This window comes from Arachis hypogaea, chromosome 1 (assembly GCF_003086295.3).
Source record: "Arachis hypogaea cultivar Tifrunner chromosome 1, arahy.Tifrunner.gnm2.J5K5, whole genome shotgun sequence".
Classification (NCBI taxonomy): Eukaryota; Viridiplantae; Streptophyta; class Magnoliopsida; order Fabales; family Fabaceae; genus Arachis; species Arachis hypogaea.
The window spans coordinates 19800974-19826816 of record NC_092036.1 but is presented as its reverse complement, the minus strand read 5'-3'; the positions used below and the strand labels follow the sequence as shown (position 1 = coordinate 19826816).

The 25843-nt window shown below is 35.1% G+C and overlaps 2 protein-coding genes across 4 annotated transcripts; one reads left to right on the top strand and one right to left on the bottom strand.

Moving 5' to 3' along the window:
• Positions 1-1272: 1272 nt before the first annotated feature.
• LOC112800218 (uncharacterized) lies at positions 1273-5312 on the top strand. Of its 3 annotated transcripts, XM_072196404.1 has the most exons (4): positions 1273-1645; positions 2980-3085; positions 3554-3740; positions 4616-5312. In XM_072196404.1, the coding sequence occupies exons 3-4, from the start codon at positions 3660-3662 to the stop codon at positions 5231-5233; spliced, it is 699 nt and encodes a 232-aa protein (XP_072052505.1). In that variant the 5' UTR covers positions 1273-1645; positions 2980-3085; positions 3554-3659; the 3' UTR covers positions 5234-5312. The 3 variants fall into 3 exon arrangements, with proteins under 3 accessions (XP_072052505.1, XP_072052506.1, XP_072052504.1); XM_072196405.1 differs by lacking the exon at positions 2980-3085; XM_072196403.1 differs by lacking the exon at positions 2980-3085 and having other exon boundaries at positions 3531-3740.
• Positions 5313-9676: 4364 nt separating this feature from the next.
• On the bottom strand, positions 9677-10711 carry LOC112702708 (uncharacterized). The gene is made up of 3 exons (XM_025753895.1): positions 10384-10711; positions 9926-10297; positions 9677-9828 (listed from the first exon to the last, which is right to left on the bottom strand). Exons 1-3 carry the CDS (start codon positions 10709-10711, stop codon positions 9677-9679), a joined length of 852 nt encoding a protein of 283 aa, XP_025609680.1.
• Positions 10712-25843: the final 15132 nt, after the last annotated feature.

Here is a 25843-nt window from a genome sequence, read left to right as displayed (position 1 = left end):
TGTCTAATCTACGAGACAATACATTAATATTCAAATGATCAAATTCGGATTAAGCGGAAACAATAGAAAAGCCAATATAATATATATTGATTCAAAACCTTAAAATAATATATTTGTATCTCTTTAAAATATATATTATACACTCTCTCCAAATGTAGTTGATTTACAATTCATATTTAAATTGTTAATAACATAATAAAATGTGGTTTCATGAAATCACATCTTTTAAATAATAAAATACTAGAGAGTGATTAAAAATATTTTATTTATTTCTTTTTACTAAAAATAAAAAAATTTGAACCCGCAGTCTCTTAGATGAGTATAAAAAGATTATGCCAATAAGTTATAGCTCAAATGGCGTAGTCTCTCCATATTCATCTAAAAAGTTGCGGATTCGAGTCTCCCTATCTTTGATAAAAGAAAGAAAAGAAAGTGATTAAAATTTATTTTTTTATTATTATTTTAATTATTAATTCAATTTTTTTAGTCTAATAATCTAATAATATATTTTAACATATATTTTTAAATATTAATAACTAACTGATAATAAAAAAATAATAAATTCTAATAATTTTTTAGAATTTTTTATTAAGTTATTTAATTAAAATATTTTCTTAACACACAAAAGCCTTTCTTGCATGTTTGAAGTATAGATAAGACATAGATCAAATTTATTTTGTATTAACAAATATTTTAAAAAATATATTAAGAATTAATATTTTTTTATCAATATTAACCAATACTTTAAAGTAATACTTTATTTTTATATTATTAAAATTTAGAATTTAAAATCTTAAATTTAAAATTTGAAATTTAATATTTATGGTTTAACTAATACCATATTCTTTAAATTTTATGTATAAAAATATTTTTATTAATTAAGTATTGATTAAAAATAATAAATTTTATTGGTCATATAATTGATATGTTGATTTAGAAAATTATCTGCGATGGTATGGATCACCTAACGTTTGATATTATTAAATCATCTCTAGCAATTCAACTGATACTTGATATAGCGATAATATATAAATGTTTTCCTTTGTTTTATATTGGGAGGAAGTGAGCCAACTGTGATTTTAATTATAGAAAATTTTAGGTGCATGTGATTCACCATAGCAGGGGCAATGCTGTTATGTTGATGATTTGTCTTGAACAAAACAAGGCCTTGTGATCCTCAAAATAATATATATATATATATATATATATATATATATATATATATATATATATATATATGCAAATAATGCATGTACACATATTTATCTATTAATTAATTTGGCATGCCTCTGATCTGATCTAATCTAATCTAAACTTCCCTCATGCAATATAGCACCACACCTTATTGGTTTGTGTGTCTTTCAAAACAGAGAATCTTAATTTCCACAAACAGAGTGTAGTTCTGTTTCTGTTTAATTCCCCAAGAAGAGATATACAATGTTAGAGCAGAGTGATTTGTAAGTGGAATAAAAGAAACAAAGGTTTCTGTTGCTGAAAGGAGGAGCTTCTTGATTCTTATATTGGCTTTTTCATTCCCTTTTGAGAGAGAGAGCTAGTGAGTTACTATTACATTTCTTTGTTGTTTTCTTGCTCAAGAGAGAAAAAGTGTGGAGTACCTTCTTGGCTCACTCAATTATTTGATGAGGTTAGAAGCTATGAATTATTCATTCTTTGTTTCTTTCAACTTTAATTTATTGTTGAAATTTAGTGGATTCATATCTATTTAAGAGCATAGTTCTAACAAGGCAATTATATTATTATTAAAATTAATGACGTGTTTGGTTTTTTGTTTTTATTTTTGGAATTTTTGTTTCTAAAAGTTTATGAAGGAAAACTTCTAAAAGCATACTTTTTATGAGTTTATCTTTTTAACAAAACTACTAAAAGTAGAAAATACCCACACCCTTTCTTTTGGTTTGAGTTTGCCTTTGTGTTCTTCATCGTTTCTTTTTTGAATTTCCGTTTTTTTTTTAAATATTTTTATTTTGGTACGGGAGGAAGTTGAATATGAAAAAGATTGATAATGTTTGGAATTTATGTCATGTATGATGTGATAATTTTATAATAATAAGATTGCAAAACAAATGAAATATGGTACCCCAAATAAAGTTTCTTGAGAGTCTTTTTCACATACATGTGGAATATGGTTGGGGATCATGTTTGGTAATTGCTTAGAACCTTTAATTTGCCGCTTAAAAGCATTGCATAAATCACTTTCATTCCTTTAAAGATGTGGAGTGAATAGAGAAAATTGTCTTGAGATAGTTTAACAAAGGAAACATTGATTATGGAGTAAATTACTAAAATTGTCTTTAATTTTTTAGTATATATTGATAAAAGTATTTCTGTTTTTTGTATTCAGCAAAGCGTTTATGTATTTAACATAATTTTGTAAGAATACTTGAATACCTATTTAAAAAATACATATAAAAATTGTATCAAAATTTTATTTCTAGAAATTTTTTTATTTTTTAAAGTATTTTTTGTCATTAACAAAAATAAATTGTAAAAAATCATTTATTTGGCATAAAATTACCAAATAATAAAGATAAAAAGGTCTTATTTTTCTATCATGCATGTAAAAAATATATCAAAATACAATCTCTAAAATATATTTTGAAAATATATGTTTAATGTTATAAAATTAAAAAATAAAAGATACTTTTATTAGTGTTTTCAAAAACTGAGAATAATTTTAGTGGTTTATTTTTAATTATAAATAGTAGCAGAGATACCATCAATGAGAGAAAAGAAAGTACACTTTTTTTATTTTTTTTTTAAAGGTAAAGAAATAAAAAAGAAAAAAGTATATGGATTTTTTGTGTCCCTAACTCTAATGATATTGCTTTTTTTTTTTGTTGTGGATTGGACAATTCCAATCCTAAGTACCCCAATGGATTGGACAACCTCCAATCTTAGGTACACAATATACACCCATACATTCTTCACATACTTACTAATTTTTTTTCTCGGATATAGCTGGTAGGACTTAAACTCGAGACCTTTGAAGTGAGGAGGGGGCAAAATGCCGTGTGAGATGACTTAAACTCGAGACCTTTGAAGTGAGGAGGGGGCAAAATGCCGTGTGAGATATGACTCATTAGCAATGATATTGCTTCAAACATGCTTTCTCTAAAACTGGGGAATGTGAAAAGAAGAGGAAAAGAATGTTGCCTTGATTATGCATTTAAAATATTTCAATAATTGTAAGGATAAGTTGAATAATGACATCATATGAGAGGTTATTATTATGGTAGGAAAATTCAACACATAAAGGTGTCGGAAGATATTTTTTCCCCTCTCTTTAGTACAATTTCAATTGTGGATTTGTGGTCCAAATTTTTGGAGTGAGAGTCAGCCAAGGGAACGAACGGACAAATTATGTTAAAAGGAAATTGATGTCATGATTTTGTATTAAGTGATTTAAGGCCACTCCATCATCCTTATTCCTTAGCTATATTCTTTTTTATACATAAATACCTCTTTCAATTTGATAAGTTACATTATTTACGATTTATCATCTCATATAGGTAACTTTAATTTGCGAATGAAGGTTTGGAGAGGGGTACCATGAAGATGCACATGTGAACACAAATTTCCAACAAATCAAATAGTAGTTAACTGAAAAATCAAAGCTCGCTTAAAATTGGTAAGAAATAATGGAGAAGGTTGTGAGGTCATGCGACAAGGAATACATGAAGATGGCCATGCTCAAACATGAACAAACTTTCAGAGAACAGGTACTTCTCTTTCTCTTGTTTCAATCTGCATTGTAATTAAACAACTTGATTGAAGAACGAGAATATATAGCAGTAGTCTTGTATCTTAGGCAAAGAATTCTTTCGAATTTGAAGCATGACATTGGAGGAGTATCTGGATATCAATAACACTCCAATATGAATCTTAGAAATATTTTCCTTCATTATTATCTTTGTCTCATCCTCTCTCTCATTCTAAACGCAATTTTACTATTTTAATTGTTTGCATTTTTTTATATTTTTCTCAATTTCAAACATATTAAAATTGTGAACACAAAATATTCTCTAAATAAATGTATTTTTTGGTCTTTGACCATTTCTTAAAAAAATTATTAATCAATCCCTAATCATTTAAGTAAATAATCTAAGTAATTTTTATTAGTGATTTAAATTTTTCTGACACATCAGCTCATCAAGTTTAGGATTATTTCATTTTCGTTATTTAGATAATTAAAGATTGACGATTATAAATTTTTAAATTGAATAAATTATTATTTGTATTTATAAAATATACAGATGTTGACAAATGTACTCATATAAAAAATAAAACTACAGTTATAACTACGGAAGATGGCTTCTGTGTGCCAAGAGTACCTGGACGTTGGTTACACAATTGGTCCGTTAGGTTATTTTTGGCACACGAAAACTATCTTCCGTAGATACAATTGTAGTTTTATTTTTTATATGGATATATTTGTCAGCATTTATATCTTTTATGGATATAAATGATAATCTATTTTTTTAAATTATGAAGAGTATTTTATCTTTTAAATAAATAATTGGGATGAAAAATGACATTTACTCTAAAATACTTTTACAAACTCCAAAGACTTAAAATTTATGTTTATTCTACACAGGTATATGAACTTCACCGTTTATATAGAATTCAAAAGATACTAATGAAGAACATTGAAGTAAGTGAAGGAGGATGGTACTTCCACAACACCATTAGTAATATAACTTCAAATGGCCATATACATCATCAAAAGGGTACAAGTCAAGAAAAGCCACAACTAATGTTTCCATTCAATCTTGATCAACAACAACAACAACCACCACCTGTGCTAGAGGAACATATTGCAGAATCAGAAGATAATAATAATAATAATAATAATAATAATAATAATAATAATAATAATGGGATTTTAGATTTCATAGAAGAGAGTGAGATTGAGTTAACACTAGGGCCCTCAAGTTATTACAACAACAACAACCGCAAGATAATCAAGAAAGTTATTGTGACACCAATAACTTGGGATTCAGGGCATAGCTTGTCTTCTTCTTCAACTGGGTCAAGTGATGTCAACAACAAGACAAGGTTCCATAATAATAATGGAGTTGTTATTAGGCAAAATTTTGATGCTGTTGATGAAGAGCGTTTGAGACAAGAGAGTTTGAAGAAACAAGCACCTTGGCTTTTTCATCAAGTATTCAATCTCAATCTGAATATGACTCGGGAAAAGAAACATAAATAAAAATCTAATATGTCGCTGTGTGTGATGATGTATATAATGTGAGGTATTTTTAATTTAAATTATTACTTTATGTGATTAATTCAAAGAGTTTTGATGCGACTACTAACTCTGTAGATGATGTTCTTGTGTGGAATGTTCTCCGGGTAAGTTATCAAAAATTATACCATAGGTTATTAAAATTTAAATTAGATAAAAGATTAAAGTTCATTATAGTGTGACATGTGAGTTAAATTTTAATTTGTCCCTAAAATTCGGTTTGATGTTCAAAATGACTTCTATAATTTTGTTGGCTTTAATTAGAATCCTCAAATTTATAATTGTGAGTCTAGCTTATCTCTACGATCATCTCCGTCAATTGAATGTTGATCTAACGCAATTACATGACATGGTGGACGCTACTTGAATGACGACGTATTGGTTTCACCTCCAAACCCTTTGGAAACCACGTAGGGTAAGGATTTTCTTGATATTTTGCAACTTATGATGTCATAGTTGAAAGGAAAAGAGTTTTAACTCAAAAAACTAAAACGACGTGGTTTTCAAAAGGTTTAGACGCAAAATCAATACACCGTCATTTAAGTAGTGTCCATTATGTCATGTAATTGTGTCAAATCAACATTCTGTGATGGAGATGATCGTAGAGACAAGACAAAGGCACAATTATAAATTTGGGAATTTTAATTGAGACCAATAAAATTATAAAAATTATTTTTAATATTAAACTTAATTTTAAGGGCCAAATTAAGATTTAAGTCGCTATATGTAATAAGAGATCATTTACTTTTTAATATTGAAAAGGTTGGATAGAATTAATTCTTTTTTATTACTTTTTTTAACCCTGGCGCCTGAAACCATTCTATGCATATGAGTGATAGGACTGAGATATTTTGTTTGATCCAATTGTCACACACATTCCTTACCACTAATAAAGTCTTGAAATGAAACTCACCTCGTCCTTTCATGGATTATGATGGTGGACATCCATATATGCAAGTGTTGAAAGTTAAAAGTGAAAAAAAATAAATAGTATAATCATTATCTTTATCCTTTCTTTAAAGTGATTGTAATGATATCTAAAAATGTTTGTTGCACTTATTAAAAAATTCAAAACTAATATTAAATTTAAAAAACATAAAAATAACTAATTATTTAATATTTAAAATTTATCATAAAAAAATAAATTAAATAAAAATTAAATATTAAATTCCAAATACTATTGAATTTATCTTTCTTTAATTAATAAATTTATAATCAATTTTTTAATTAACAAGATATATATCTTCACTCTTTTCAAATAAATCATTTTTTCAAGAAATTAATTTTATATAATATGAAGAAAGAAAACTCTCTGACCAACTTAAATTTGTTAAGTAAGTAATTTATTCATCTACTTAAATAAATATCCAGAACACGAATTTATCATAATTTATGCATGCAATAATCTATTAGTTAATGACAAATCTTTAAATGATAATAAATTTAAAAAATATCGTGATTAATAAGATGAACTTTAATACGGATCCTATAAAAAAAATTAATTAAATAAGAATTTAGCTATCTTGTATCTTTAGAATATATATTAAAATTATAAATTTAAAAATTTTTTATTGAAAATAGAAAAATTTAAAATTTTAATACATTTATTTTATATTTATTAAAAGAAAATATTTAAAATATTCCATTAATAATAGTTTTATCATATTCTCTTAGGACACATGTTAACTAAACCCATTAAATAACCAATTTCAATCACACCTATGCATTTTTAGAGTTAAATCTCAAAGTAGTATTTGAACTTGCAATCGAGTCTCTAACTCGTCCCTGAACTTAAAATTACCCCAAATTTATTCTTGAACTTAACAACAGTTGTCCTTAAAGTATATTCCACCGAATATTCGCAAAATAAATGATGATGTATACTGGAAGATGCCATAATAGATAACATATAACGACTATATTTCGTGGTACATACAAAATTTTAACTCGATTTGGTCCCTATTATAATATTATTAGGGTAAAAATCCTACACCAAATTATCTTCACCCAGATTCTCTTTCTCACTCTCTTTTTTTTGTTCAACTTCATTCACTACTTTCACTCCTCCAAATCCAATAATCAGTAACAACATCATAAGAAAAGATCAAAAATTGTTGTTTTAAGATTATAGCAATCACAAAATATAAAAAAATCAGCAATAATAAAAAAAGATCAGTCAATCTAATCTGCAAGTATCATCAACCTAAATAGCAATAATAAAAAAAACAACAATTAGAAAAAAATCAACATCAATTACAGAATAAAACAACAACAACAAATCAACCGTTGCAGCTACATTAAAATAGGATCAGCAGCAACCATTACTCAAAACATTAGACAATAATAATTGAATACCTAACAAAATTTAAAATTCATCTTGGCCACCGCATGCAAAGGAAGAGAACCAGGCCAAAGAAAAAAAAGGAAGGCAGAAAGAGATAGAAAAGAGACAAGAGAAGAGTGTAGACGGCAAACAGTGATGACAACAAGTAGAAAAGAAACCAACAACGAGCAGTAATGGTGAGAAACTAGACAACGCGGTGACATAAAGAGGCCGGTGAGCGCCGCAGCAACAAGATGAAAGTCGGCGAGAGGCGACAATAGAAAAAATTGAGACTTTGAATTCTGCCTTTACTGTGTTCGAATACTGTGAGTGTGAGAGATTAGGTTACGCCGGAGAGGGGACGAGAAGCGTGACGCTGAGATGGTAACTGATGAGAAGTGAAGACAAATAAATTGAGAAAAGTTCTGCTATGTTGTGACCGTGACTTGTGAATATGAAAGAGAGTTGAGGGGTCTGAATATATATATATAACGACGTCGTTTTGGAGTGGAGATTTGTCGGTGTGACAGAAATCAATCAAGTTTAACTTTTTGATGATAAAAAATATCTTAAAGATTATTATAAATTTTAAAATACAACTTTAAAAATAAATTTAAATAACTATTAAATTTAAACACCATAAAAATTTTGATATTCCAATGTATTTAATTTTTTTATCTTGGAGCAACGTACATTCATACTTTCATAGTACTTACCTACTCTACCACCAAACCAAATAATTAATTAATCATATTCCAAGAGTTCAAAACCTTAATTAGTGAGGACGGGGATGCTAGCTAACCAAGATAAATAATATTTTAAATCAATGCAGATGGAAAAAATTAATTAAATTCTTTTTGTGTTTATTTTTTCTCCTCGATCATATTTAGTATTTTCCCACACATAATTCATTCAGTGATTCAGATACTTACTAGCCAACAAGAAGTTAGTGATCTAGTACCTGTCTGCCACCAGATGGACAATAGATTCTCTTCCAAAACACTTTAAATAAAACATCTTTGAACATGTGTAAGAGTTAGGTATGTCTCCAAATATGTTCAGAATATTAATTTCTACTTACATTTAATGCCTCATTGGCATTTCCATTAGAATATAAAAACATAATCTTTCTTCTTTCGCCCATTATTTGATGTTAACAAGGTTCATAGACATGGACAGGGATTATATTATAGTTAATAGATGATGAAGAGAAGAGTTGAAAGAGAATGAATTGTTTTTTTTTATGATCTTTTTTAATTCATGTTAAGAATTAATCCGTTGCGAATCAAAATTTTATTTAAAAAGTTTACTGTTAATTATTAAATTGTTGTATACATAAAGTGAGATTCAAATTTTTGACATTTATTTAAACAGATTAATGAACTAACCACTAAAATTAATTCAATTTGGTTGAATGAATTGAATTGAAGTGATTGTTGTATTATGTAGAACATGAATAATACAAAATAATATAACTAATTTTGCTATAACTAATTTACCAAACTAATAACTACCCTTGCCTTACACTTATAATGTCGCAATACAAAATTAAAATGATGTGAGAGTAAACATAGAGCTCATTAAGCCAATGAGTTATAACTTAAATGACATAGTCTTTTTATTTTCACTTAGAGGTTTTAGATTCGACTCTCACTCTTAATTTAAAAAAAAAACACATAGAGCTTCTTAAGCTGATTCTGGATCTACATTATTTTAGAATCAGTTGTAGCCAAGGTTGTGAGAACCAGACCGATCAATAAACCGGTGAGATCACTAGTTCAATGGTTCACTGGTTCGACTGGAGTTCAATCGGGATTCAACCGGTGTTATTAAATATTAAATAAAATTATTAAAAAACCTAAAAATAATTTTAAATATATAAATTCAATAATTTCTAACTTAATAAAATTTAAAATTTCACATAATAAATTATCCATAACTTAATATTAGAGGTTCACAAACAACTTCAAACATCAAAGTTTATAACTAAACAAAAAAAACGCACATAATGACAAACCCATAATGTTCTACATTCAAAAGAAACAATTACTAGCAAGTTTCCAACTAATCAAAGGTGCAATTCATCAAAAATTATAATTATCATTAAGTGTTCCAATATCTCCATCATAAACAGGTAATCCAAAGCCACCATTATCAAAAGTACCACCAAAAGAAGCTGTATTTGAAGAATCAGCAGCATCAGGCAAATCCACATCAACTTCCACATCTCCTCCATCTAATAAAATAAAATAGAAAACCAAGAAAAAAATTAAAGTTATAACTTTACAACAGATATCTTTAGTAAATGAAACAAGTTTTGCTATTTCAATCACCTTTAGGATATGAAGGCATAGCATTATCTGTGTAAATTAAATTTTCAATACCTTCGATGTCTCCATTAGTAAATTCAGGATTATCTTCATCCGACATTACCCAAAAATCTACTGTGTCAATGCTTTGAATGTCAATTGGATCATAATTCTTCTTCTTGTGATGCATTCTAGATTGAAGGCATAGATTATAAGTCACATAAACAATGTCACTTAGCCTTTGATGCTCTAATCGGTTCCTTCTCTTTGAATGGATTTGTTCAAAGAAGCTCCAGTTCCTCTCACATCCGAATGATGAAGATGTTTGATGAAGAAGACGAATTGCCATTTTTTGCAAGTTAGGAGCACTCCCACCGTGTAGCCTCCACCATTCACCTACCAGGATATGAAAGTCAAACATCAATTCTCATTCAATAGTTAAAAAATCAAAATAAATTGAATATAGAAATATAATAACTTACCAGGTTCAAGTCTCTTAATTGCTTTCAAAGCACTTTCCCTTCCAAAACTTCCTTTTCGATCTCGATACAACTGTATCTCTTGCATTGCGGCAACTGAGTCATCGCAAAGAGTTTTAATATCAAATAAATCAAGCAAAGACCTCAAGATATTTGCCTTCTCAACAAACTCCTCACTATAGAAGAAATATGGATTCAAAAAGTATGCTGCTGCATGGAGGTCACGCTTCAAATGCTTATCCCATCGTATTTTCAAGATACTTGTATAAGGTGTGTATGCATATTTTCTATTTCTAAACATTGTCTTGATAGCAATTTTGGCTCTTTGCATGCCCTCATACACGATACTCAGAGAAGGTTTCTCATCAGCATCAACAAGCCTCAATAACTTAATAAGAGGACTGACGTGAGTGGAAATTGGCAGATTAAGAATTAATTAGAGAAATGGGGTTGTGAGTACAGTTCTTAACCGGCAAAAATCCACTCGTCAATTTAGAAAAGGGTTGTCACAAATTTTAGAAATAAAATACTGGGAATATGAGTCCCAGGTCGTCTCCCAACGAGTTGCAGGAAGATGTGCTATTTTATCAATCAGAGGTTTTCAAAAGGGGTTTTGAATTTGATGAACAGAAAATTAAATTAGAGGATTTATATGATTTAAATAAAATCTTGACTGGGAGAAGATTAATTGGAAGTTCTATCCTTGTTAGAATTTTATCAAGAGCAATTAATAATTAGTCATTGTTTACATTTAATTAACCCTCAACGAATGAAGGAAAGTTAAATTAAAAGATCAACTTCTATTCACAAGTCCTAACCCTCTCCCTTGGGAAAGATTAGAGTTAGTGATTAACAAGTCGACCAATAATGAACCAATTATAATTGAACTCTTGAGTATTCCAACTCAAGATTCTCCTTTTAATCAACTCCCAATCAAGTTGGGGGACTACTCCATCATCATAATTGTAGACTTCACAAAATCAATTGGGAAAGTAAAAGAAGACATAATAAATAATAATAAAAGAGATGAATTAAAAGTAAAAATAGTCTTGTATTAATAAAATGTGAAAAATAATCCAATGTCAACTCTGGATAAATTAAGAATATGGAAGAGTAAATGAAAAGTAAAATAACAAGCTTTGATGACCAGTACCGGAGGTAGACTCTTCTCAAAAGCTAAAGCCAAAATTCTTCAAAATCCTAATTTATGAATGTTCAAGTGAGAAACCTAGGGGATGAGTAAATTCAGATCTAAAAACTTGAAATTGTCTGGAATGAATTCTCCTTCTGTCTCTGCATGTTCCCTGGCTCTAATCTGTGTTTCTGGGCCAAAAACTGGGTTGAAATGCGGCCCAGAATCTGTGCCAGCGACTTCTGAAATTCTGCAGATCACGCACGTCACGCGGCTGCATTGTCCACGCGTTCGCGTCACTCAGCGTTTCTCGTACCACGCGTGCGCGTCGTTCACGCATTCGTGTCGTTCGCGCAGCTTCCAATCCGCGCGGTCGCGTCAGGCACGCGAGCGCGTCACTGTGATTTCTTCCATTTCGCGCGGTCGCGTGAGCCATGCAACCGTGTGACTTCTCGCTGGTCATCTCCTCAATTTCTTGTATTCCTTCCACTTTTGCATGCTTCCTCTTCATTCCTTACGTCATTCCTGCCCTATGAAGCCTGAAACACTTAACACATAGATCACGACATCGAATGGTATGAAGGAAGATAAAAATATACAACTAAAAGGTCTTTAGGAAGCAAGTTATCAATCATAGAATATTTTTAGGAAGGAATTATAAATACATGCAAATCATATGAATAAGTGGGCGAAGACATGATAAAATCACACAATTAAACACAATATGAATCACAAAATAGTGGTTTATCAACCTCCCCACACTTAAACATTAGCATGTCCTCATGCTAAGTTGAAGGAGATAAATGTGAATGAATAGGAACATGTAAGACTTATGCAATGCAACCTATATACATATGAATGCAACTATATGATTTTGTCTACATGATTAAAAATAGATAAGTTCTCTAAGACAAAACATGGGGCAGATTTCACCAATTTAATTAATATTGTAAAAGCAGATAAATTTGTAAGAAGATAGCTCGTGAAAGCAGGGAATACAGGACTGAGCATTGAACCCTTACTGTTGGTGCGTGTGCACTCTAATCATCTTTAGTATATGGGGTAATCACTCTATCCTTCTCTAATCATGCTTTCGAAAATTTTGTTTTTCACCTAACCAATCAACAATTTTAAAATGCCAATGCAAACATCATGAGGTCTTTTCATGGTTGTAATGGGGCTAAGGTAAGGTGAGGGTACACATATGGCTAAGTGAGCTTATACATTGAATCTTTAATTAATCTAAACTCTCACCTAACATACATATACTCTATATAATTTTAACATTCATCTTAGCTACCCAAAATCTCCTTTTCACATTCCATACTCATGTATCAACCTTTATTTTAATTTTATATCACATGTGCATTGATTATTAAACTCTGACTTATCATTGGGGTGATTTTGTCCCCTTATTCACTAAAATAAAGAAATTTTAAAATTTTTTTTGTATAGCTTATCAATGCACATAGATTTGTAATCTTTCTTTTATGGTTTCACATGAATAGGTACCCAAATTCCCTTTATTCTATTATGACATATTTTTTATTACCCTTTATTCCCATGATTTTTCCATACTCAGTTAACACACAAATTCTATCTTAAGCTAACCAAAGATTTAATTGGGATTTTCAATTGTTTTCCGCTTAAGGCTAGTAATGTGGTAAAATATAGAACGAATGGGATTAAAAATGGCTCAAAGTGGTTAACAAAGGTAATTAAAAGGGTTGGCTTATTTGGGATACGTGAGCTAAACAAACAATGGCCTCAATCATATGCATGCACATAACACATTAACATTGGACATATAGGATAAAACAAAATTCAGATTACAATCATAGAAAAGTAAACACATGAGAAAAAAATGTTTATGGTTAAATAGTGTAACCATGTATTTAGGCTCAAAGTCTCATGGGTTGTGTGTTCTTTTAGCTCAAAAATCCTATTCCAATTTCAACTTCAAACAAATTTAACATAAATGTTTTGATCTAAATTAGTGAAATTTTCGAAAAATATATGGTCTTAAAAGAAACTTATTGTCTTTTCAATCAGGTAGAACATGCATGCAATTAACCTACTAATATGTAATCTATCCTATTCTAAAGAAAAAGAAGTTGGTGTTAGGGGGAAAGAATTACCTCTGGAAGTTAGGTACTGACCGACCTCCCCACACTTAAGGCTTTGCACCATCCTCGGTGCGATCTGTCAGAAACAAGGGTGGGCTGGTGGCAGTATCTCCACAGTCGGGACTGTCATGGCTCCCTGTGTTGGTAAAGAAAGTGGAGTTCGGAGTGCCTGGGTCCTCGTCAGGTCTGTGGTTGCCTGTGAGTAGCTCTTTGAGGTATTTGAATCGGTGGTGGTTGCGGCGCTCTCGGAGCTTTGCTTTCTGGTCTTGTTGGTCCAACCTCTTCAGTATTTCATGCAGTAGCTGACTAGCAGATGGTGGAATGTCTGCAGCATCTTCTGTGGACTGGCTGGTAGTGGCAAGTGGTGGCCTGAGATATCTCCCGTTAGGGACGTACTGATCATCCCGTGGAAGTATGGCTTTGGTGTCCCCAGCTCTGTAGGAGACTCCGACTGCTGAGACAAGATTTGAGACCAAGGCGGGAAAAGAAAGGTTGCCCGCGATTTGCACGTGTCTCATAGCATTCCGGATGTGTCTTGGTAGATTTAGAGGCTGGTCTGTGAGGATGCACCATAGTAGAACAGCCATGTCTGCGGTGAAGGAGGACTCATGAGTGCTCGAAAAGACGTAATGGGACATAATTTGTGCCCATACGTGAGCCTCTAAGGTGAGTGTGGAAGCCGAGATCCCCTTAGGACGGGAACGATGGTATCCAAAGATCCATTTGCTGCCAAGTTGTGTGATAACTCTGAGAACAGCATCCCAGTCAAATTTGTACGCCTGGCGCTTGAGTGCGGCTTCTTGAAATGCGTCCAATCCTTCTGGAGCAGGGGAAAGATCTAGGGCTCGCTGAATGGCCTCTTATGTAATGGGGACTTGCTTCTGCTGGACATAAACAGACTGCATGGTTGGCAGGTGGAAATTGGAGTAGAACTCAACTACCCAAGAAAGATTAACCTGTCGTGGCTGTCTCTATAGGAATCCCCAATGTCTTTGTGCAATATGTGGCTCAACAAATGTGGCAATACGAGGTGGAAAGATAAGAAGGTGTTCATTGTTGTAATTCTGAGCTGCCAGAATGGAAAACATCTGCTCACAATAGCGATTGGGAAATCGTGCAGTGTCCTTTGCTGAGAATGCTTTTTCCTTTTCATCGATCTTTATAATCCTTTTAATTCTTTTTGTTGAGGGTTTAACCGCAGTTAAAGAAGGCTCTACTACTAATGCTCTTTTTGTTCTTTTTCTTGCTGTAGATTTGGGGGTAGCTTTCTCCTTTGCCTTTCTTGGTGGCCATCCTGAAAGGAAACGAGTAAGGACATGAATATTTCAATGGTTATAGCAAGGAAAAGAATGGAAAATGTGGTAATCAATGCACAGGAAAGGATAATGATGTGAGCACATGGTCATGACTACATGTGGCAAATCAACAATGGAAATAAAATAAGTACATGTGATGACAGTGAAATGCCAAGTGTTTATTAGCATGCCGGCAAGGGCATGAGTAGCATAGATCAAGCATTCAATGTCCAAGTTAGATTACCAAGTCTTTCCAACTAACAATATGCTTGTAATAACAATTATATTTAATTAATAAAATATAAAAAGGGTGTTGTAAAAAGCAAGCATTTATAGTAGTAGATTGAAAGAAATCCAAAAATAGTGCAAAATGCCATATGGGCGTTTTCACAAACACATAGCATGCATGTTAAATAAGGTATGGAAAAATTAATTTTCAACATGCAAGTAACCCTATAAAAATAACATATAATTGTTAAACAAGTCCTAAACAATTTACAAGCAACATATAAAAATAATGACCCAAATAAATTTCTAACACCAATAGAAGGAAGAAGAAAAGAAAAAGAAAACATGGATAGAGAAAGTAGAAAAGAAAGAAAAACAAAACATGAAAATAAGAAGAGGAAAGAAACAGTAGGGATGGGAGAAGAAAAGAAAAAACCTTGATAATGGTGGTAGAAAAGAGAGGGTAGAAGAGAGAAAGAAGGGGGGAAGAAGGAGGGGAAAATAAAATAGGAATGGGATGAGAAAAGAAAAGATAATCTGGCAGATTTGAATGAGTTGGGCGGCGAAAGTGACGCGGACGCGTGGGACACGCAGTCGCGTGGAAAGCCTTTAAATGAAATGACGCGGATGCGTCGGTCACGCGGACGCGTGACATGATTTGCGCTAGTGGCGCGAGGGTAGCTTCGCGCTCGCACAACTCTCTGTTCAAATTATATTTTACCAAAATTTAGGGTGATGCGATCGCGTGGTTGACGCGATCGCGTGGTTGACGCGATCGCGTGGATGGCCAGATTGAGAAAACGATGCGGACACGTGGGGCACGCGAGCGCGTGGCAGGGCTTGTGCGACTAGCACAAGTGCAGCCCAAGTCCAGCTCAACTTTCGGCCATACACCCTTTTTACGTCGATTTATAGGGCACGCGTTCGCGTGGGTGACGCGGATGCGTGGAAGGCCTTTTTCCCACATGACGCGGATGCGTGAGCGACGCGGTCGTGTGGAACAATTTGTGCCAAAGGCATGCCTCCAGCTACAATTTTGCGTGACTCTTTGTTTCTTTTCTTCTCGTGTCCCAGGCACCTATGACGCGGACGCGTCATCAATGCTGTCGCGTTGTGTGCTCTCGCTCTCTTTTTTTTAATTAAAAGTAGAAATATGCAATATGCAGTATGCGGATGAGATGCAAAAGAGAGGCATTAGTACTGAGAAGAGTTATTGATGAGAAAAGATAAGGAGAGGAGAAGGAACGATCAGACCATGGTGGGTTGTCTCCCACCCAGCACTTTACTTTAACGTCCTTAAGTTGGACGCTCTACTAGCTCAGTCTTCTGCTGTGGGCGAATCTTCCAAGAGGAAGATCTCTAGTTCCTGGTTTTTTGCCATCTTTTCACTATGGAATAACTTCAAGCGATGTCCATTGACCTTGATAAGTTCAGAGCTTGAAGGATGGCTCAAGTGAAAGACTCCGTATGGTTCCACCTTCTCTACTCGATACGGACCATCCCATACAGATCTCAGCTTGCCTGGCATAAGTCGCATTCTGGAGTTGTAAAGTAGGACTAAGTCCCCTGGTTGGAATTCTCTTCTTTTAATGCTCTTGTCATGCACAGCTTTCACCTTCTCTTTATACATCCTGGAGTTTTCATAAGCTTCAAGGCAAAGGCTCTCTAATTCTTGCAGTTGCAACTTCTGTTCAGCTCCGGCTTTCTCATAGTCCATGTTGCATTCCTTTACCGCCCAGAAGGCCTTGTGTTCTAACTCAACTGGAAGATGACAGGCCTTTCCATAAACCAAGCGAAAAGGACTCATCCCAATCGGTGTCTTGTATGTTGTTTGATATGCCCAAAGCGCGTCTTGGAGCCTGGTGCTCCAGTCCTTCCTATGAGGCTTGACTACCTTTTGCAGTATGTGCTTTATCTCTATTAGACACCTCTGCTTACCCATTAGTCTGGGGGTGATAGGAGGTTGATACTTTATGAATGATCACGTGCCTCTTCAGTAAACCTGTTAGTGTTCTGTTAGAAAAGTGAGTGCCTTGATCGCTCACGATTGCTCGTGGTGATCCAAAGCGACAAATAATATGATTTCTAACAAAGAAAGCAACGGTGTTAGCATCATCAATATGGGTAGGAGTTGCTTCCACCCATTTAGAAACATAATCTACAGCTAACAGTATATAAAGGTGGCCATTAGAATTTGGAAATGGACCCATGAAGTCAATGCCCCAAACATAAAAAATTTCACAGAAAAACATAATTTGTTGAGGTATTTCATCCCTCTGGGATATATTACCAAACCTTTGGCATGGAGGACAAGATTTACAAAGATCAGCAGCATCTTTAAAAAGAGTAGGCCACCAAAATCCACAGTCTAAAACTTTTCTAGTAGTTCGTTGAGGGCCAAAATGTCCTCCACTCTCAGATGAGTGGCAGGCCTCTAAAATCGACTGGAATTCTGATTGAGGTACATACCGTCTAATTACCTGGTCAGCACCACACCTCCATAGATATGGGTCATCCCATACATAGTATTTGGACTCGCTTTTTAGCTTGTCTCTCTGATGCTTAGTGAAATCAGGAGGAAAAGTATGACTAACTAGATAATTAGCTACATATGCATACCAAGGGGCTATATACTGCCTGTAAGCTATCAAATGAAAAAATTATCATTGATAGGAATGGAGTCATCTTTAATGTGCTCAAGGCGACTCAAGTGGTCAGCCACTAAATTCTGGTTACTACTCCTATCTTTAATTTCCAGATCAAATTCTTGCAGTAGTAGCATCCAACGTATTAGCCTTGGTTTAGATTTCTTTTTAATTAATAAATATTTTAGAGCTGCATGGTCTGAGTACACTACTATCTTAGTACCAAGTAAATAGGCTCAGAATTTATCCAGATCAAAACAATAGCTAGAAGCTCCTTTTCAGTAGTAGTGTAATTAGATTGAGCAGCATCTAAAGTCTTAGATGCATAAGCAATTACAAAAGGGTCGTTACCTTCATGTTGAGCCAGTGCTGCTCCTACTAGATGATTGGAGGCGTCACACATGATTTCAAATGGTTGACTCCAGTTTGGTCCCCTCACAATCGGAGCTTGAGTCAAGGTGGTCTTTAGCTTATCAAACGCTTGTTTGCAATCCTCACTGAACTCGAACTCAATATCTTTCTACAGTAGTCTGGACAAGGGTAGTGCTACCTTACTGAAGTCCTTAATGAATCTCCTGTAAAAACCTGCATGGCCAAGGAACGAACGGACTTCCCTCATAGAGGAGGGGTAAGGTAAACTAGAAATAACATCCACCTTTGTTGGGTCTACAGAGATACCAGTATCAGAAACAACATGTCCTAGAACAATACCTTGTTTTACCATAAAATGACACTTTTCAAAATTTAAAACAAGGTTTGAACTAACACACCTGTCCAATACTTTAGATAAACTATCCAAGCAAAGGTTAAATGAATCACCATAAACGCTAAAGTCATCCATAAAAACTTCCATACAAGTCTCAATGAGATCAGAGAAAAGACTCATCATACACCTTTGGAAAGTAGCTGGTGCAGCCAAAGGGCATTTTTTTATAAGCATAAGTCCCAAAAGGACATGTAAAAGTAGTCTTTTTCTGATCTTCAGGAGCTATATAGATTTGAAAATAACCTGTATAACCATCTAAAAAACAGTAGTGAGATTTACCAGATAGGCGATCAAGCATCTAGTCAATGAATGGCAAGGGATAATGATCCTTGCGAGTGGCTTGGTTGAGATGCCTGTAGTCAATGCAAACTCTCCATGCGTTCTGCACTCTGGTTGTCAGAAGTTCTCCTTGCTCATTCCTTATTGTTGTGACTCCAGACTTCTTGGGCACCACTTGTACTGGCTGACCCATTCGCTATCTGAAATGGGGTAAATGATATCTGCTTCAAGTAGTCTGGTAACTTCCTTCTTGACAACTTCTAAGATGGTGGGATTCAATCTTCTCTGAGGTTGATGGATAGGCTTTGCTCCTTCTTCTAAGAATATTCTATGCTCACAAACTCGAGGGCTGATGCCTACTATATCCGCCAAGCTCCATCCAATTGCTTTCTTATGCGTCCTCAATACACTAAGCAGTTGTTCTTATTGTTGGAAAGTGAGCTCCATTGAAATGATAACTGGAAACTTCTGCTTGTCCTCAAGGTATGCATACTTGAGGTGTGGAGGAAGGAGTTTTAATTCCATTTTCCGCTCATGGTTTGGTTCTGGATTCTCTGGGGCTGGTGAAAATGGTAATGAATCTTCAGTATGTTTAAAGGGTGTCCCCACACTTGGATCTTGCTCCATGTGACTCTCTTCTATTTCTTCTTGGTGAGTTGCAGCTATAATTTCATCAATGATGTCACATTGGAATATGGAGTGATCTTCTGGGGGATGCTTCATAGCTTCATCTAGATTGAAGCTCACTGTTCTGCCATCTACCTCAAAGGAATAGGTACCCGAAAAGGCATCTAGCTTGAATTTTGAAGTCTTTAAAAATGGTCTACCAAGCAGGATTGACGAAGGTCTCCCTAAGTCATTTTGGGGCATCTCCAGGATATAAAAATCAATGGGAAACGTGAGCCCCTTAATGCTCACTAATACATCTTCAGCAATTCCAACCACTGTGATTATGCTCTTATCTGCTAACACAAAACGAGCTGCCGACCTTTTTAAGGGAGGGAGCCTTAAAGCATTATATATAGACAAGGGCATAATACTCACGCATGCTCCTAAATCACACATACAGTCATAAAATATAACACTTCCAATGGTACAGTTAACCATGCATGGGCCTGGGTCACTACATTTTTCAGGTATATTTTCCATTAAAGTAGATATAGAACTACCTAAAGGAATATTTTCTAATTAATTAATTTTGTCTTTATGTATGCACAACTCTTTTAGAAACTTTGCGTATTTAAGCACTTGCTGAATGACATCAAAAAGGGAAACAGTTACCTCAACCTTTTTGAAAATCTCTACCATTTTTGGATCAAGTTCCATTTGCTTTCTGGGCTTCTAAGCAAGGTGTGGAAATGGAATAGGAGTGACGTCTTTTATAGCTTCAGCTTGCTGGGGTTTCGCACTCCTTGGTTGGGCTGCTTCTGCTTCAGCCATGCCTTGTGCTTCATCTTCTTCTTCAGCATCATCTACCTCAACCGCATCCACAGCTGGGGCGTGTTCTGAAGGGCTTGATTCCTCTGGATTCCTCTCTTGCAGTGTGGTTCCAGATCTCAGGGTAATGGCATTGACGCCACCCTTGGGGTTGGGAAATGGTTGAGAGGGGAGTCCACCAGAGCTTGAGGACTGGTTGTTAGAGTTATTCAGTGATCCAATATGTGAGACAAGGGCTTGTAAGGTAGAGTTCAGACCATTTAGAGTAGAAGTAAGGTTGTTTTCCATGGCCTGCTGGTGCACGAAATTGTGATCATCAACAATGGCGCCAAAGACTTGGTAGCGCTCTTAAACGTGAATCACACTTTGTCACAACTTCGCACAACTAACCAGCAAGTGCACTGGGTCGTCCAAGTAATACCTTACGTGAATAAGGGTCGATCCCACAGAGATTGTTGGTATGAAGCAAGCTATGATCATATTGTAAATCTCAGTTAGGCGAATTTAAATGGTTATAATGGTTTTCGAAATTAATAATAAATAAAGCATAAAATAAAGATAGAAATACTTATGTAATTCATTGGTGGGAATTTTAGATAAGTGTATGAAGATGCTGTGTTCCTTCTAAATCTCTGCTTTCCTACTGCTTTCATCCAATCCTTCTTACTCTTTTCCATGGCAAGCTGTATGTAGGGCATCACCATTGTCAATGGCTACTTCCCATCCTCTCAGTGAAAATGGTTCAAATGCTCTTGTCACAGCACGACTAATCATCTATCGGTTCTCGATCATGTCAGAATAGAATCCATTGATTCTTTTGCGTCTGTCACCACGCCCAACAATTGCGAGTTTGAAGCTCGTCACAGTCATTCAATCCTTGAATCCTACTCGAAATACCACAGACAAGGTTTAGACTTTCCGGATTCTCAAGAATGGCCGCCAAAGGGTTCTAGCTTATACCACGAAGATCCTGATTAAGGAATCCAAAAGATACACGCTCGGTCTAAGGTAGAACGGAAGTGGTTGTCAGTCACGCGTTCATAGTTGAGAATGATGATGAGTGTCACGAATAATCACATTCATCATGTTGAAGTGCAACGAATATCTTAGAACAGGAATAAGCTGAATTGAATAGAAAATAGTAGTAATTGCATTGAAACTCGAGGTAAAGCAGAGCTCCACACCCTTAATCTATGGTGTGTAGAAACTCCACCGTTGAAAATATATAAGTGATGGTCCAGGCATGGCTGAATGGCCAGCCCCCATAAACGTGATCAAAGGATCATAAGGTAATCCAAAAATAATCCAAAGATGTCTAATACAATAGTAAAATGTCCTATTTATACTAGACTAGTTACTAGGGTTTACAGAAATAAGTCTAAATGCAGAAATCCACTTCCAGGGCCCACTTTGGTGTGTGCTTGGGCTAAGCTTGAGCTTTACACGTGCAGAGACTTCTCTTGGAGTTAAACGCCAAGTTGTAACGTGTTTTGGCGTTTAACTCTGGTTTGTGACGTGTTTCTAGCGTTTGACTCCAGAATGCAGCATGGAACTGGCGTTGAACATCAGTTTTCATCATCTAATCTTGAATAAAGTATGAACTATTATATATTTCTGGAAAGCTCTGGATGTTACTTTCCAACGCCGTTGAGAGCGCGCCATTTGGAGTTTTGTAGCTCCCGAAAATCCATTTCGAGTGCAGAGAGGTCAGAATCCAACAGCATCAGTAGTCCTTTTTCAGCCTGAATCAAATTTTTGCTCAGGTCCCTCAATTTCAGCCAGAAAATACCTGAAATCACAGAAAAACACACAAACTCATAGTAAAGTCCAGAAATGTGAATTTTGCATAAAACTAATGAAAACATCCCTAAAAGTAGCTAGATCCTACTAAAAACTACCTAAAAACAATGCCAAAAAGCGTATAAATTATCCGCTCATCACAATACCAAACTTAAATTGTTGCTTGTCCCCAAGTAACTAAAAATCAAATAGGATAAATAGAAGAGAATATACTATAAATCTCAAAATATCAATGAATATTAGTTCTAACTAGATGAGCGGGCTTGTAGCATTTTGCTTCTGAACAGTTTTGGCATCTCACTTTATCCCTTGAAGTTTAGAATGATTGGCATCTATAGGAACTCAGAGTTCAGATAATGTTATTAATTCTCCTAGTTAAGTATGTTGATACTTGAACACAGCTACTTTTATAAGTCTTGGCCGTGACCCTAAGCACTTTGTTTTCCAGTATTACCACCAGATACATAAATGCCACAGACACATGACTGGGTGAACCTTTTCAGATCGTGACTCAGCTTTGCTAAAGTCCCCAGTTAGAGGTATCCAGTGCTCTTAAGCACACTCTTTTTGCTTTGGATCACGACTTTAGCCACTCAGTCTCAAGCTTTTCACTTGGACCTGCATGCCACAAGCACATGGTTAGGGATAGCTTGATTTAGCCGCTTAGGCCTGGATTTATTTCCTTGGGCCCTCCTATCCATTGATGCTCAAAGCCTTGGATCCTTTTTACCCTTGCCTTTTGGTTTTAAGGGCTATTGGCTTTTTCTGCTTGCTTTTTCTTTTTTTTCTTTTATATATATATATATTGCCACTTTTTTTTCGCAAGCTTTTGTTCTTTACTGCTTTTTCTTGCTTCAAGAATCAATTTTATGATTTTTCATATTATCAATAATATTTCTCTTGTTCATTATTCTTTCAAGATCCAACAATTTTAACATTCATAAACAACAAGATCAAAGATATGCACTGTTCAAGCATTCATTCAGAAAACAAAAAGTATTGTCACCACATCAATATAATTAAACTAATTTCAAGGACAATTTCGAAACTCATGTACTTCTTGTTCTTTTGTATTAAAAACATTTTTCATTTAAGAGAGGTGAAGGATTCATGGAATTATTCATAGCCTTTTGACATAGTTACTAAATACTAATGATCATGTAATAAAGATTCAAAACATAACCAAACATATAGCAAAAAATCAAAAAACAGAGAAATAAGAACAAGGAAGTTAAGGAATGAGTCCACCTTAGTGATGGTGGCACCTTCTTCTTGAAGAACCAATGATGTGCTTGAGCTCCTCTATGTCTCTTCCTTGCCTTTGTTGCTTCATCCCTAGTGATTTTGGTGCTCCTATCTTTAGTTGCTCCCAATAGTTGTGTGGAGGATAATGTATCCCTTGAGGCATCTCAAGAATTTCTTGATGAGGGAATTCCTCAAGCTCTTGTTGAGGTCCATGAGTGGGCTCTCTTGATGTGCAGTCAAATGCTCTACTACTGAGCTATGGACCCTTGAGATGAATCTCTCCATCTCCTATGACTCAGAGGTGGAAGCTTTTGTCTTTCCTTTCCTCTTTCTAGAGGTTTCTCTAGCCTTAGGTGCCATAAATGATTATGGAAAAACAAAAAGCTATGCTTTCACCACACCAAACTTAGAATATTGCTCGCCCTCGAGCAAAAGAAGAAAGAATAGATGAAGAAGAAGAAGATATGGAGGAGAGGGAGAGATGTGTGGGTTTCGGCCAAGGGGGAGAAGAGAGGGTTGTGTCGTGTGAAAGTGAATAAGGATGGAGGGGTTTATATAGTGGGGGGAGAGGGAATGGGGTTCGGTCATTTAGGGTGGGTTTGGGTGGGGAAGAGATTTTGAATTTGAAGGTAGGTGGGGATCCTGTGGGGTCCACATATCCTGAGGTGTCAAGGATTTATCATTCCTACACCAATTAGGCGTGTAAAACGCCCTCTGCATGCAATCCTGGCGTTCAACGCCAGATTGATGCTTGTTTCTGGCGTTTAACGCCAGCTTTCCTCAGAGTGCAATCCTGGCGTTTGAACGCCAGAGTGCTGCATGTTTCTGGCGTTCAACGCCAGATTCATGCTCTGTTCTGGCGTTGAACACCAGCCAGATGCTCCTTACTGGGGTTTAAACGCCAGTAAGCTCTTCCTCTAGGGTGTGCTGTTTCTTCTGCTATTTTTTATTCTGTTTTTAATTTTTACAAATGTTTTGTGACTCCACATGATAATAAACCTAATAAAATATAAAAATAACAATAGAAATATAGATAAATAAAAATTGGGTTGCCTCTCAATAAGCGCTTCTTTAATGTCAATAGCTTGACAGTGGGCTCTCATTGAGCCTCACAAATCCTCAGAGCATTGTTTGTACCTCCCAACACCAACTTAGAGTTTGACTGTGGGGTCTTTGTTTGACTCTATATTGAGAGAAGCTTTTCATGCTTCCTCTCCATGTTTACAGAAGGATAACCTTGAGCTTTAAACACAAGGTAGTCCCCATTCAATTGAAGGACTAGTTCACCTCTATCAACATCAATCACAGCTTTTGCTGTGGCTAGGAATGGTCTTCCAAGGATGATGCATTTATCCTCCTCCTTCCTAGTGTCTAAGATTATGAAATCACCAGGGATATAAAGGCCTTTAACCTTTACTAACACGTCCTCTACCATTCCATAAGCTTGTCTTATTGACTTGTCTGCCATCTCTAATGAGAATGTGGTAGCCAGTACCTTAAAGATCCCAGCTTCTCCATTACAGAGAGTGGCATAAGATTTATACGTGACCCCAGGTCACACAGAGCCTTCTCAAAGGTCATGGTGCCTATGGTACAGGGTATTAAGAATAGGGGTGGCAGGAGTACCCGAACCCGCGGGTACCCGCCCCGCCCCTACCCGGTCGGGGCGGGTTATTACCCGCCCCGGGTGCGGGGCGGGTTTTTATCGGGGCGGGGTCGGGGTTGGGGTGAACCCGCCCCTACCCGCCCAGCAATATATATTATATAATATAATATAAAATAAAATATATAATATAAATATATAAAAATTAATAAATATTATTAAATATTAAAAATATATAAACAACTTTTCTTTCAGATGCAACATTGAAAGTTTGAAACCCTAAATTTATTCTTCTCTTCTCCAGATTCTAGAAATCACAGTGAGAGGCTGAGGCTGAAAGCAATAGCCAATAGAGCATCGAGCTTCTTGCCTTCTTCTTCTCCAACACCTACTCGTTCTTGCCACCGTCCTCCGTCCGAGAGCAGCTGAGCAGCGTCAACGTCCTCTGTCCGAGCGCAGAACCTAGCCTCCGTCTTCCGTCCTCCTTCCTTCGTCGCTATGAATCTGTCACCGTCGCCGTGAGTCCATCGCCGTACCCTTCGTCCGAGAGCAGCTGAGCAGAACTTTGCCACCGTCATCCTCCGTCCAAGCGCAGATCTTACCCGACGTCCTCTGTCCTCCGTCCTTCGTCGCCGTGAGTCTGTCGCCGTTGCTGTGAGTCTGCTGTGAATCACTACTTTTTTTGATAATTTTTATTCAGGGTTTGCAATGTTCCCTAATTTTAATTTGAGTTACAATTTTGTCCTAATTTTTATTTGAGCATGGATTTGTTGCTGCATGCAATTCTATTTGTATGCAAATCTGTTCAGATTAATATGATAAAAATGGTTGAATCATGCTTATTTTGCCACTGTATTTTTCTCTTGAATATTATTTATTTATTTTTATATATAAGATTCAATTATAA

Excerpts from the sequence above, each read along its gene's own strand:
- LOC112800218 (XM_072196405.1), top strand. The coding sequence starts at position 3,660 with ATGGAGAAGGTTGTGAGGTCATGCGACAAGGAATACATGAAGATGGCC. Across the intron at positions 3,741-4,615 it reads AACAAACTTTCAGAGAACAG|GTATATGAACTTCACCGTTT; the intron begins GTACTTCTCTTT and ends TATTCTACACAG.
- LOC112702708 (XM_025753895.1), bottom strand. The coding sequence starts at position 10,711 with ATGCAAAGAGCCAAAATTGCTATCAAGACAATGTTTAGAAATAGAAAA. Across the intron at positions 10,298-10,383 it reads AATTAAGAGACTTGAACCTG|GTGAATGGTGGAGGCTACAC; the intron begins GTAAGTTATTAT and ends ATATCCTGGTAG. Across the intron at positions 9,829-9,925 it reads TATGCCTTCATATCCTAAAG|ATGGAGGAGATGTGGAAGTT; the intron begins GTGATTGAAATA and ends TTATTTTATTAG.